Genomic DNA, 15,225 nt, shown 5'->3' on the forward strand with positions numbered 1-15,225 from the left:
TGTCACTGCCTGTTCTGCAAAAAAAAAAATGTTGATGTGTTCAGTGTACCTTTAATTTTAGATATATTTATAGATATATAGAATTTTTATATACCATAATTTGCGTTTAGATTGTTACTGTTAATACTATGTTAAGACTTTGTATACATTTTTCAAACTTTTATTATTTACAAACAATCATGAAGGGTCAGTGATGGAAGACCCAGTTCTTTCAAGTGCACTTGAACATTGAAACCTGTTACTGAAACCTCTCACTGTGTCAGCTGCGTAAATACATTTTCCCTCTGGGTGTGTTTTCTTTTCCCGTGTTATCTGCTAAACATGAAGACTGCTCTGATTGATGACCCTACTGTTTAAAGGGTGTGTTTTTAACGTCATTTTGCATGATTGTACCATTTCTTTGTGCAAGAGTGTGTGTGTGGTAGGAGGAGGAGGAAGAGGAGGAGGAGGAGGAGGAGGAGGAGGAATTACAGAACATCTGTTTGTATATTTGGTTATGGCTCACAAGTATACTCATACTCAACTCATAGTGTTGTCAGATTTGGATTAAAAACATACAGGATTGTTAATTTATCTATGCACCAAAATACATTTAGTTGTATCAGTCATATGCATTCCTAGGATTTCTACCATATGTTTGATTGAGTTTGTTCCATCAGATGTGACAATTTCTCTTATGTTTGACTTTTTTTTTTTTTTTTTTTTTAATATTTTCAATCAGCATTGACTTATCAGTCCAAAAGTATCAGTCCAAAAAGATGGTTAGGGTGCAAGCAAATTTGTGCCCAAATATCATGATGATGTCACCTGTATAATGTCGACTTGTTGTGATTATAGGGTTTGTCCTGTTCTCTTCCTAGGAATCTATTCACAATATACTTCTTTCAAGATACTTTTAACTAATATAATACCATTTGACTTTACAGTATACAGTTTCAGAATAATAATGATTTATAAATAATAATGATTGTTGTCTCTTAAAAGCTTGAGTCTGCTCAAGGTTATTTCCTCATGTTGACTGAAGGAGTTTTTTCCTTGTCACGTCTTGCTTTTGCTCTTTAGGGGTCTAATTGGAAGAAGGTTTCTATGAAACTGTAGGCCACTTATTTGTTTAGTAATATGAACATTCTATGAACATCTCTAAAATGAACAAACACATTTAGGCTTTACCAGTTTTATGTTTAAACATACAGTACATGTCAGTACAAAGTAAGCTGAATCAGATGTGTTGTAAAGACTTTGGTGAACTAAAATCAAGTTACTCTACCCAGAAGTCCAATAGTAGAATAAAAGCAATTTGGCCAATTTGTGTGTAGAGCTTCTGCTTCCATGATGATCCTCAAACACAAGCAGAAACCAACATAAGCAGAGTTGCACTGCTCACCACAGTTACACTGGGTTTGGTTGATACAGCGTTACTGGGCTTGGGGTGTGGCCGTGCCTCTGCAAAGAGCAAAACACACTGTTTACTAATCACAACATTAAAAGCTTGCCAATACTAAAATCCATCTAAAACTTAATGAACCTAACATACTGTATACCAAGCGGCGTGCTTGGTAACGGGGTTTAAATATATACAGTCATTTGGAAAAATAAGACGCTCCATTAAATATTCTTTATTAAGAAATGTCAACAAGTCAATTTATGATCTTGTTTTTTTTTTTTTTTTACCTGTAGATGAAAGTGATGTTATTTCTTTTAAACAACAACAACAACAACAAAAATCAGTTTTCCCTTATTAAACAAAAGAAATCAACAAAATGAGTAAGGAAAAAGTTAGAACACCCTACACCCTAATAGCTAGAATTTCCCCCTTTCCCCATCTACCAGTTTCTGATATCAACTGGAAAAAAGTTTACAAATTCTTTTGACATCTTTTTATATCCCTTAAAAGATCATAAGCATCAACAAACGTCTTTCTGAAGGCCTCAGAGAGCTCTTTGGATCTCATCATGGTAAAACATATCACTTTAACAATTAAGAGTAAACTAAAGGTCTGAGATTTAAAATATTCAAAATATTCTGTAACAATGTTCAAATAATTTGCACCTGATGTGATACACCTGTAAGTAATTTTATCCAATTTAAGTACAAATAAATGTGGGGGTGTCATTACTTTTTCCTCACAGGAATTTAGATTTTTTTTTTAATTAAATTTTACAGATAATTATAAAAATACCTTTCTTTGGTTTTATTCGTTTAGTTATATTAATTGAATCCATTATTATTAAAATAAAGATAAAATGCCCATATGATTAAATAAAAACACAGACTTTCACTGGTCCTAATTACATGATTTTACATGCTTCTTTAAGATGTTCTTTATCTCCCTAAATTATTTGTTTATTTTATATATTTATTTTAATGATTATTTCCTTAAATATTTCTTTGTCACAGGTTTTTCCTGTAAAACATTAACTGAGGTAGTGGTGTATACACATAGTATACACTTCACAATATAATAATAATAATAATAATAATAATAAGAAGAAGAAGAAGAAGAAGAAGAAGAAGAAGAAGAAGAAGAAGAAGAATTTCAAAAACAGTTCTAATGTAACTCAGTCTGTAAAGTGTGGAAATAATGTACTGCTCTTAACCACTAGATGGCCTCAGAGTTCTGTTACAGGAAACTACTCACCTACAACAGTTACAGTTTTGGAGACCTGTCCAATATTTCCTGCTCCCGGGTTCAGAGTGATGCAAGTGAAGACCTGCGTTTGTCCGATGTCAGAAGGGGTCCAGAGAATCCTGGGACCCTCAGCAATAAATTTTCCTCTTGGAAAGCCTGCATGCAAAGCCCACTGCACTGTGCAATCCATCCCACACTGTGCCTCACAGGTGTACTCACTTTGCATGCCTACTTCTGCATGGTTTGTCCCAGTCAGGTTAATGATAACATATCCAACTGCAGAAGGAGGTCATGTGAAACATCAGGTCATATGTTTATCCAAAGGTTAGGTATGTTGATCTGATTATCTGAATAATCTGATACATTAAATGACAGGACGTTATTGGAACAGTAAGGAAATATTTGACAATAAATACAATAAATGACTTACGATAAATCCAGTAGGCCTTGCTTATTACACTGGCACTTCCTTTAAGGACCTTGCACTGATATTGGCCACTATCTGACTCTTTCAAAATGCTAAAAGACAGAGTCAGGTTGTCTGGGGACAGGCTAATCCTGGAGTCTAATATAAGAGGTGCACCATCTTTAAGCCAGGTTATTGTGACTGGCAGGAAGGCCCCATCACATGTTAAACGAAATGACCGTCCCACTTTTGGCTGCTGGTGAAGTACTGACTGATCAGTTGATGGCTTCACAGAAATGGGATCTGTAAGAGTTCAAAGGACAATCACTAAATCAAAGATGACACTTGCATATGAAAAACTGTTGGTCAACTATTATTTAACTGAATTGAATTTAAGCTCATGAAAGTTTTCGGAACTCAGAGCCTCCGAGTGGACACATTGCAGGGTGAATCACACTTTTAGACTTTTAGCCGAATATTGAATACTATTTAAATGAACTATTTAAGTATTTACTATAAAATTAACTATTTACATTAACTATTCAACAATTTATCTAAAATAAACTTTACTGTTACACTATAATTGATACAAATTAAACAATGAGAAGACTTTCTAAACCTGGATGAGAATGAGCAAACTTCTTTATTGCCGACAATCAGCCAACAATTCCATTGAGCTCAAGGAAAAATTTTTAAGTCAAAAGTAATCAAACAAAAACCCAACAGAACCCATGCCACCCAAAAAAGTTTGAACACAAAAAAGCAAGCAAGCAAGAGCAAGAGCCCCCTCCAAAGGAAATCTCCTCAATATATACCCTGGCACCTCTAGGTGAGTCTATACCTTCTTACCTCAATCCACCTGACCTGTCTGGGTTTTTTCCCTGACTCTACAGAATCGCCCCTTGACCCCCCTCATTTCCCCGAAAACAAGTCTGCCTTTTACCAAAAATCAAGTCTGGCCTTTTGTTTTTTTTTCTGTTGTTGTACTTCTGCCTTTTTATTAAAAAATATGCTGCATTGTCAAAACTGTGGTTAAAAATGTGCTCCAGAGAACTTCTTGTACGCTTCCCCGTCACGTATCACACAGAATACACGTCTCGTGGACCAATCTCCAATATATATGAATACGATAACCGTGTATGTCACGGTTATGTCAAACCTATGTATGAGATATCCACCTATATTAATACCTATATTAATCACATCTCTACATATAAAATGATCAATGATGATACTCTATATAAGAGTTCTGATTTAGAATATGATTATGACATAAGTTTATGATCATAGGTTAGGATTATGGGTTTTGATTAAAATAACCTTCTGGTTCAGAATCGACTGGATCATATATTAGTGGTATTTGACTTATGATTACGTTTTGTTTGATTAGTTTAAGTGTACTGCACTATTACTAAGCTAAGCTTTTGTATTTTATAATTTTTTTTGCATATATGTGGAGGTTTATGCTGTTTATCTGACTCCTTAAGTTTGCTAGACTTATGATCTCAGTCTGTCTTGTTTGTCCAGACTGGGTCTGCACATGCATTTTTATTTTTAAGCCTTAGTTCCTCTGTTCTCTCCTAAAGGACAGGTTTCCTTTTTCTTGTTTTTCTCAGATTCTCAGAGTTCTGAGTACTGAGTTTTATAACTTCAATAAACCCAATAAACCACCTTATCTCTGTTAACACTTGTCTCAAGCGTCTATTATACGGAGATTGGAGATTCCCAGATTGCACAATATATTCTAACATAACTTATTAGGACATTGGGGCTATTCTTTTATCATTTTCTAATTGTTATTTTAATCACTTAAAAATACATATTAGTATTAAAAATACATATACATATATTATAATCATATAACTCATATAGCTCAACACTATTACAACATCTGGCCTACCCCCATATGTCCTACGACATCAATTGTAATAGTTCATATAATAAGAGCACATATCAAGATTTTTCCCAACAAAGTATTCAGAGAAATCGGATTATTCTGGACAGCATGATGAACTTACTTATCACTGTGACCGATCTGATCTCACTGACAAAGTGCTTATTGTCTTCATCTGTCACTGTGCATGTTATTGAAATGAAACTGTCTACACCATTTTCAGTCAGGGTAAGTTTGCTTCCAGGAAATGACTGTTCTTTCACATTCCAGGTATAATAACAGGTGCGACTGCAGAATGCAGAACACTCATAGATTGTATTCACTCCAGCTACCACCTCATCAGGACCTGAGATCCTCACCATCTGTGGTTTAGCTAGGAAAAGAAAAATATATCACGGAACTCAGAACCGATTAAACAATGAAATATACACTCAGATCCAGCTTCGATATGGCTATCGTTCTGTTCTATGGAATAGAACGATAGCCATGAGACATACAAGCAGACAGATAAGTAGGCAGACAAACACAAAAGTATGTAAATATACAGCAAAAAATGAAAGATACAAAATAGATCAACTCACCTGCAGTAACCACTTGCACAATTCCTAAAATAAAACACAATTCATTTTTTCAAATGTATTTTTCCTAAATTAAGGATGAAATAAGATTTACTTACATAAACACCAACAACAATACACATAACCGGATAAATTAGTGACATTTATTGTTTAAAATGAAGGCATGGTTACTGCTTACTTGGCAAAACCTAATAAAATTTATTTAAAAGTTGTCACGTTGTTGTAAGCAAAGTCACCAAAGGTATATATAAACTTATTGACGTTCTACAAATAAGCGATCATATAGCTTTTAGATTACACCAGTCCAGCCACAGACGGATAAAACATAGATAATTTCACTATATACTCTATATTATGTATAATGATATGAAAACAAGTACAATCATGTTTTAATTATACAATAAAAACTTTTGTACATACAGATTAAAGTAAGCAACCTTTCATGTAAATTACCTAGTCCATACTACTGAACATTTCAATACCCTCACAGAAAAGAAAAACACCACCTATATCTGTTAATTATAATATATGGGATAGAGTAAGCTTACCTGTAATTGTCAGTAGCAGATTTATATAGACATCCAGCTGCATCTTTAGCTCTCCTTTTGTCTCAGAATGGAAGTATTGTAGATATATCTTCAGAAAAATAAGTACACAAAGTCACAGGAAGTTTTGAGATTCCCAGATTGCACAATATATTTTAACATGACGTATTAGGACATTGGGGCTATTCTTTTATCATTTTCTAATTGTTATTTTAGTCACATATTATATGCATATTAAATACATATTATATGCATTTGGAAATAACTGGATTTAGTACTTGGGATTAATAATACATAGCGATGGCCACAGAAGCACAATCCTGTAATCTGCAGTGGAACGATATGTTCCTACTGTTCATTTCATCAAACATTCACTGCATGTTATTTAGTCCTTTACACAATCCTTTGACTTGTAAACCTACATTATCTACTTTCCCAGTCATTGCATGACCATCTTAACCCTTAACTAATAGAGTCTGACTAGGAAATGCAAATTATTTTAACATCCACTAAATCTAACATAAGAAAAAAAAACATTTTAAATGATATCTTTTAACAGAAGATTTGTGTTGAGACAAATTGTAACTAATAACATCTAGGGGATTTAAATCAAGCCCACAATAATGTTCTGTTCTTTTAGTCACTGTACCTGGTGAGTTGTGAAAAGACTTTTTGCATGTAGACACATTTCCCTTTGCACAACAAATTACAAAACCAACACTTTTTTTAAAGGTTGAAAGAAGGACACAGTATTTTTTCGTGTTTTTTTTTATGTGTGTGTGTGTGTGTGTGTGTGTGTGTGTGTGTGTGTGTGTGTGTGTGTGTGTGTGTGTGTGTGTGTGTGTGAATGCTTTATGTTGTAATGCTGTAAAGATGTTAAAATAATTTCCCATAACCCTTTGCTCTGATAGACATCAAATGGCATGTGTCATGTCAGAGGTGTTCATTTCGCAGACTTTCACCATACCAAAATTTCACCATTTTTTGACAAACTCTCCCTCATTAAAGTTCCAGGCAGATTTTGCAGTCTCTGCTGCACAATAAAGCTTTACAGCCTTTACAGCAGCTTCACTTTTTGATTTTGCTTTCATGAACATAGTCTGCCGGGAAACCAGACTTTTTTCATCTCCTTCTGGAGCTTCTGCTTTACGTCCCGGTCCTTATATTACTCATGTTTCGTTTCATCATTCTTATATTACATTTTTTCGTTACAGACACGTTAGCTCCGCACACAAGACAAACAGGTCTGTCCTTTATATTCGTGGACAGATAATCTGCCTCCCATCCGTCTTGAAAGCTTCTATTGTCCATCTTTCGTTTGGCCATTTTTGTGGAGGGTGGAATTAACTTGCCCGATGTGACTGTAGTGATGGCCGGTTCGTGAACGAATCGTTCTTTTGAACCGGTTCTTTTTAGTGAACTGGATGAACCAGTTCACCAAATCGGACTAATTCGTTCTAAACAGTTCGCGTCTTGATTCAGCGCTAATCCATAAGTTACTAAAGTTATTCACTTCCGGTCATGCCTGACAGCCCCTCCGACTCTAAATAAACTAATATCCCGGAGTATATGTAACTCCTGTACCAGAGGTGGGAAGTAACGGAGTAAAAATACTTCGTTACTGTACTTAAGTAAATTTTTCTGGTATCAGTACTTTACTCCACTATTTATTTTTCGACAACTTTTTACTTTTACTCATTACATTTTTACACAAATATGTGTACTTTTTACTTCTTACATTTTCAAAACGGACTCGTTACTTTTAATATTATTTCTTCTCATTGAGCGCTGTTTCCAGCCTATCATTGTGCGGCTTTTTCCCCATGTGACTGGTGTACTGTATTATTTACTGGCTATCAGACATAGACTAAGGATAGCAGAGCTAACAATGAGCAGCACGCCTACAAAATGGCTAATGTTAATTCAGAGGGAGTCACCGATGTTAAAATAACTAACAACGAGGACATTCCTGAACACACATGTCCATATATGAGGGAGATGTTTGAAATAATCGGCGTCAAAAAGGATTCCTGGCGAATGCGTTGCGAATTGTGTCAACCAGGGGCGGTTCTAGCCCTTTTTTAGGGTGGCTTCAGCCCCCTGTCTGTAATCTCAGCCACCCTAAAACTATAAGGATAATTTTTACTTTCATAAATAAACAATAAAAATTACGTTAAAATGCAGGACATGTCGTCGATGGGAAAGAAAATTATTTATCAGTTTGATCCAAGAGCGATTTTTTTTTACTTTGGTTTTACACGCTTGTGTTGTAGTCTTTCAATAGTGCGTCTTCAGCTGTCTGCTTTATTTGAACGGAGAAGCACAGGTACGCGCAGCGTGCACGCGCAGTCAGAGCTGGAGGCGTTTATCTATAACGTTAATCGGCGGAAAGACGCAAAGACGGCAACCAAAAGCAGTGAAATTTCACTATTCTTATTACCAGAGTTGTCATATAATATATAATATAGAACTCTTCTTGTTTTAAATTCTCACTGAGGGCTAAAACCCCCTAAAGGTGAAATCCTAGAACCGCCCCTGGTGTCAACCCAAAAAACACGAAGTGCTTAATTTAATTAACATTAATTTTGTCATTTGTAAAACATCACAATAATTTTGAGTTGTTTTCAAGGAGAGAGCTGGAATCTCACAACAGTTTGGGATATGGCCTTGGTGATACACTTGGTATACATTATATTTCCAAAAGTATTGGGTCACCTGACCTTTCCTGCTATATGTGGTTGTTTTCTGATCTCATCCCTACTGAACACCTTTGGGATGAATGTGAACGCTGACTCCACCCTACCTCACCTACATCAGTGCCTGCCTTTCGTAACACTCTTGTGGCTGATGAAAACAAATATCCATCAGCACACTCCAAAATTATATATTCATATACAGTACATACACACACACACACACACACACACACACACACACACACACACACACACACACACACACACACACAAACACACACACACACACACACACATATATATATTAACATGACGTCCAGTTACCAGCATGACACTAAACAGGTAGTAATAACGGCGACTTTTTACTTAAGTACATGTCAGAGCCAATACTTCTTTACTTTAACTTGAGTAAAAGAGTGTAGTCACTACTTCTACTGGAGTCTTTTAAAAAATGAGTATCTGTACTTCTACTTGAGTAAAGGATGTGTGTACTTTTGCCACCTCTGTCCTGTACACTGAACTGAGACATGTTGTGCTGAGAGAACTGTGAGCTCGAGCTGTTGATACTGCGCATGCGTGAAAAACTGAACTGATACAGCGAATCATCAGTTCAGAACTGGGAACTGTTTGTTTCGGACGCGTCCGAGAACCGATGAGCTGTTGATACTGCGCATGCTTGAATAACTGAACTGATACAGCGAATCACCAGTACACTGAACTGAGAACTGTTTCTTTCGGACGCGTCCGACATACTGAGTACCAATGAGCTGTTGTTACTGCGCATGCGTAAATCACTGAACTGATACAGCAACAAATGGAAATGGTTATGATTTAATGTCTTATCAACGTACGAGTGTTTAACTCGGTTACTTTATTTTTTTAAACAACTGATGGAGCGAAAGAAACATTTCAAAATTATGCTTTTTTTGTAAGTTTTTGAAGATTAGTTTATTAACCTTATATCTTTAAGACACGTAAAACACCCACGTTTGCACATCAATGCCTGTACTGGGTGTTTTAGTTGCAAAATGTAAATGTAAGAAACGTATTCAACTAAAGTTATGATTACAAAGAACTTCAAATGTGTTAAATTGATTGTATTAATATCTGAAGACAGCGGCGGGATGAAGGAATTTACGTCATGACGTCATTGTGAATTATGCGCATTAAGGCGCATGCTAAAACACACGGTCTACAAAAATGGTAACAGAAGCAAAACAGTGAGTTTAGTTGAGCTTTATTCTACTATTGATGTTGAATTCTTTCGCAGCTGCTCTATTCCCATTTACAACCGCGTAACCGATAGCCTGTATTTTGAATTGTGCCTCGTAAGTGTGTCTCTTCACTGGTGCCTTTTTAAGGGGTTCTTAGACAAACAAATGTTGTCTTTTAACCATCTCTTCTTTTGAATTTCATGCCATTTCAGTTACCTCTCCTATCAACCTTGTTATCATTGTTGTCTACCGCCCTCCTGGTCCCCTAGGAAACTTCCTGGAAGAAATGGACTCACTGCTTAGTGCTTTCCCTTCCGATAGCTCCCCCCTGACAGTGCTTGGTGACTTCAACCTCCCCTCTGACAAGCTACATTCTTCTTCCCTCCTGTCTCTTCTCGACTCTTTCTCCCTCACACTCAACAGCTACATCCCCACACACAAAGGAGGCAATGTCCTGGACCTGGTTTTCACCCGTCCTTCTCCAGCTACAGATGTGACTGCTACCCCACTCCACGTCTCTGATCATCACCTGGTATCCTTCACCATCACTCTACCTATCTTACCTAAAACTACCTCTCACCCCCTTGCTCTTACTCGCCGCAACCTTCACTCTGTCTCACCTTCATCTGTAGCTTCTGGCACTCTTTCTTCCCTTCCTGATGCTAAGTCTTTTTCCTCACTACCCTTAGACTCAGCCACAGATACTTTCCTCTCATCTCTTTCCTCAACTATGGACTCCCTCTGCCCTATGTTCGCTAAACCCAAGAAAACTTCTTCTTCTGCTCCTTGGCTTTCAGATGTGCTGCGCAACAATCGAAGAGAGCTAAGATCATCAGAGAGAAAGTGGAAGAAATCACAACTTGATGCAGATCTTGATTTTTACAGAACACTTCTTGTCAAGTTCTCCTCAGATGTGACTTCTGCCAAGACTTCCTTCTACAAGGAAAAGCTTGAAGCTTCCTCACATGACCCTCGGAAATTCCACAACATCATCTCTTCTCTGCTCAACCCCCCGGCTCCACCTTCATCCTCCCTGACTGCAGAAGACTTTGCTTCTTTCTACCAGGAGAAGATTGAGGAAATCTGCCGGACCTTCACTTCAGCCCCGACTGCACTTACATCTCAGAGTATGGATTCCCCTACACCTTCGTTGTCACATTTTTCAACTGTGGCAGCAGAAGAGATTTTACAACTCATCCAGTCCTGCAATCCTACCACCTGCCCATTGGATCCACTCCCTACCACTATGCTCCAGACCATCTCACAAGACCTCTTGCCCTTCATTTCTACTATCGTCAATAGATCCATAGCATCTGGTCAGGTACCAACTACTTTCAAGAGAGCAAGGGTTATTCCCATCCTAAAGAAACCTGCTCTGGATCCATCAGACATCAGTAACTACAGACCGGTATCACTTCTCTCATTTCTTTCAAAAATTCTTGAACGCATTGTCTATAATCAACTGTCTGTCTATCTCTCACAGAACAACCTCCAAGAACCCAAACAGTCTGGCTTTAAAGCAGCTCACTCTACAGAGACAGCCCTTTTGGATGTCTCTGAGAAGCTACATACTGCTAGATCAGCCAAACTATCATCCGTCCTTATCCTCCTTGACCTTTCAGCAGCGTTTGATACGGTCAACCACAAGACTCTCTTATCCTCCCTCAAGAGTCTTGGGATTTGCGGATCAGCTTGGGAATGGTTTGCCTCCTACCTGGAAGGACGCTCATATCAAGTAACATGGAGGGGAGTGACATCTGCTCCACGCAGACTCTCCACTGGCGTCCCACAGGGCTCAGTACTTGGTCCTCTTCTTTTCTCCTTGTATACTCACTCTCTTGGTGAAGTTATTTCATCACATGGGTTCTCTTACCACTGCTATGCTGATGATACACAACTTATCTTCTCTTTCCCACCCTCAGATGCCACAGCTTCTGACCGGATCTCAGCATGTCTGGCAGAAATTTCATCATGGATGACTGCTCATCAGTTAAAGCTCAATCCTAGCAAAACTGAACTGCTGTTCATCCCAGGTGATCCATCCCCAGGTCACGATCTTGCTATATCCTTGCACAACGATCTGATCTCCCCTTCAGCCACAGCTCGCAACCTTGGGGTAACCATGGACAATCAACTGTCCTTTTCCTCTCATGTTGCAAATGTGACTCGCTCATGTCGGTTTCTTCTCTACAACATTAGAAGGATTCGGCCATTTTTGTCCACACAGACTGCCCAGGTACTTGTTCAGTCTCTTGTCATTTCTAGACTGGATTACTGCAATGCACTGCTGGCAGGTCTACCTATGAACGCAATCCGTCCTCTGCAAATGATCCAAAATGCAGCTGCCCGGCTTGTTTTCAACCTGCCAAAGTTCTCGCATACCACCCCGCTACTGCGATCCCTCCACTGGCTTCCGGTAGCTGCACGCATCCGGTTCAAAACACTGATGCTGGCCTACAAAGCCAAAAATGGACCAGCCCCCTCTTACCTCAAAGCCCTCATCATTCCTCGCACTGCACCCCGCAACCTCCGATCTACCAGCACTGCTCGACTGGTTCCACCATCTCTCAGGGTAAGAGGCAAGTATACTACAAGACTCTTCTCTGTACTGGCACCAAGGTGGTGGAATGAACTTCCCATAGAGGTCCGGACAGCCGAGTCACTGGCTATTTTCAAGCGGCGGTTGAAGACCTACTTATTCAGGAAGCACTTCAACTAGCACTTCTTTCCTTATCTTTTGCATTTAAAAAAAAAAAAAAAAAAAAAAAAAAAAACCTTTGACACTTTTTCATTGTAACTTTGAACAAATGTTTTAAACTCATGGTATCTTAAGTATGTAACCTAGTGAACCAGCATTAATGTATTCAGTGTTAGAGATTTAAGCACTTATGTACGTCGCTCTGGATAAGGGCGTCTGCCAAATGCTGTAAATGTAAATGTAAATGTAAATGTCTTCTTCTGATTTTTATTGGCGGATGGCAAACCAACTTAAGGTGCATTTACCGCCACCTACTGGACTGGAGTGTGGAGCGCATAATGGTTAGGAAGAAACAAATGTTGTTTTGCAACATACCGGTAGTTATACCTACCGGGGGCGTGGTGGAGGTACGTAATGTGTCTGATTGGTTTATCGCTGCCAGCGTACGTTGTGTAATTTACGTCCCTGTGTCAGCGGGAAATGGTCCGACAGTCAATCAAGCGGAGCGCTTACCAAAGTCGCACAATAACATAATTACAGATTTTGGAACTCAGTGCACACATAAGGCGCACGGCCGATTTTTGAGAAAATGTATGCTCTTAGGTGCGCCTTATAGTGCGGAAAATACTGTGTCTCTGTGTGTGTGTGTGTGTGTGTGTGTGTGTGTGTGTGTGTGTGTGTGTGTGTGTGTGTGTGTGTGTGTGTGTGTGTGTGTGTGAGTGGTGTGTGTACCTAACCTTTAGTAGGAGGTAGAAGTAGAGGAATTAACAAAGTTCATAGGTTCAGCAAGCTTAAGGAGTCAACATAGAACTCCACTTACAAAGCAACATTATAACAGCAAGGGCTTTGCAAAAATAGCAATACAACATAACCAATATAAGTAAGAATGTTTATCATAATCCAAACTCATAAAGTTAACATAAAATCAGTAGAAAAGTATATGCGGTAGAAAGTAGCAAGAAACATACTGGTTGTAGCTGAAAAGCGGATGCTGAAAAACCACCAGACATCTGTCAGGAAAGACTAAGTGACTAATGTGTTTTTAGCACATTTATTAATAACAGAAAAGAAAATGTGTTAAATAACAGGAAATTAAAAGTGAGTGTTCTGTATCTGTTCATCATAGATTTTTTCACTATATACTCTACATCAGTGGTCCCCAACCCCCGGGCCGCGGACCGGTACCGGGCCGCCCAAGGAACATTAAATTATTTCCATTTTATTTACTGTGGTGTATTTCTCTCGGGTTTGCGACTTTACATGGACGAGAGGTTAACCGGGAGCTGAGACGTCACCTAAAGCCGCACCAATACCGCGCATTCGCAAAATATCATAATACTGGCCCAGTTTAGGTGACGTCTGGAGCTGAGCGGCTGCAAACGGCACTGGCGTTGTAGCTTTGGTGGAGAGAAGGTGTGTATCGCTCTTCTCTCTGTTCACCGGTACTTTCTCATGTTTAGCAGTGCTTGGTGTACGTGTATATTGTGTTTGCTCAAATTTAACCCAAAAATGAGCACGAAACAGACGTCGTTAGAAAGTTAGAAACTCTGCTGGTGTTCTGGATTAAAGTCATGGTGGAATCCCCTGAGATTGCCACCACAGCACTTAAATCCCTATTGCAATTTCCGACATGCTATCTGTGTGAAGCGGGGTTTTCTGCAGTGACAGCAACCAAAATAATACAACGGGATAAACTGGACATAAGCAACACACTTCGGGTGTCATTGTCTCCTATTACCCCAGATGGAACCGTCTTTTTGCGAAGAAACAAGCTCAGGGTTCTCATTGATTTAGCGTTGTAGTGAGTTAAAAAGGCTTGTTTAAATACAATTAAATAAAAATTATTAATTTTAATGTAATAGTATAGCCGCCCCCCCCCCAACCCCGCCCCCACCGGGCTGCGGTAAAATGATCAAACATTGACCGGTCCGCGTTGGGGACCACTGCGCTACATTATGTATAATGATATGAAAACAAGTACAATCTTGCTTTAATTATACAATAAAAACTTTAGTACATAGACATTAAAATAAGCAACTTTCATGTAAATGACCTAGTCCTTACTACTGAACATTTCAATACCCGTACAGAAAAGAAAAACACCACCTATATCTGTTAATTATAATATATGGGATAGAGTAAGCTTACCTGTAATTGTCAGCAGCAGATTTATATAGACATCCAGCTGCATCTTTAGCTCTCCTTTTGTCTCAAAATGGAAGTATTGTAGATATATCTTCAGAAAAATAAGTACACAAATTCACAGGAAGTTAGTAGATTCCCAGATTGCACAATATATTCTAACATAACGTATTAGAACATTGGGGCTTTTAAATTATTTTTTTTAATTATTATATTAATCACTTAAAAAAAATACACACTGTATGCATTTGGAAATAACTGAACTTAATACTCAGAATTATTAATACATAGCTATGGCCACAGAAGCACAAATTGGAAATCTGCAGTGGAACGATATGTTCCTACTGTTCATTTAATCAAACATTCATTTTATGTAGTCCTTACACAATCCTTTGGCTTGTAAATTTTGGTAAATTTACATTA

At 38.1% G+C, this 15,225-nt stretch overlaps 1 protein-coding gene across 1 annotated transcript; it reads right to left on the bottom strand.

Moving 5' to 3' along the window:
• Nucleotides 1-707: 707 nt before the first annotated feature.
• On the bottom strand, nt 708-13,670 carry LOC113643709 (hemicentin-1-like). The gene is made up of 7 exons (XM_027148126.2): nt 13,629-13,670; nt 6,056-6,143; nt 5,511-5,534; nt 5,054-5,302; nt 3,060-3,338; nt 2,639-2,905; nt 708-1,443 (listed from the first exon to the last, which is right to left on the bottom strand). Exons 1-7 carry the CDS (start codon nt 13,668-13,670, stop codon nt 1,340-1,342), a joined length of 1,053 nt encoding a protein of 350 aa, XP_027003927.2. The 3' UTR covers nt 708-1,339.
• Nucleotides 13,671-15,225: the final 1,555 nt, after the last annotated feature.

This window comes from Tachysurus fulvidraco, chromosome 3, assembly GCF_022655615.1.
Source record: "Tachysurus fulvidraco isolate hzauxx_2018 chromosome 3, HZAU_PFXX_2.0, whole genome shotgun sequence".
Classification (NCBI taxonomy): Eukaryota; Metazoa; Chordata; class Actinopteri; order Siluriformes; family Bagridae; genus Tachysurus; species Tachysurus fulvidraco.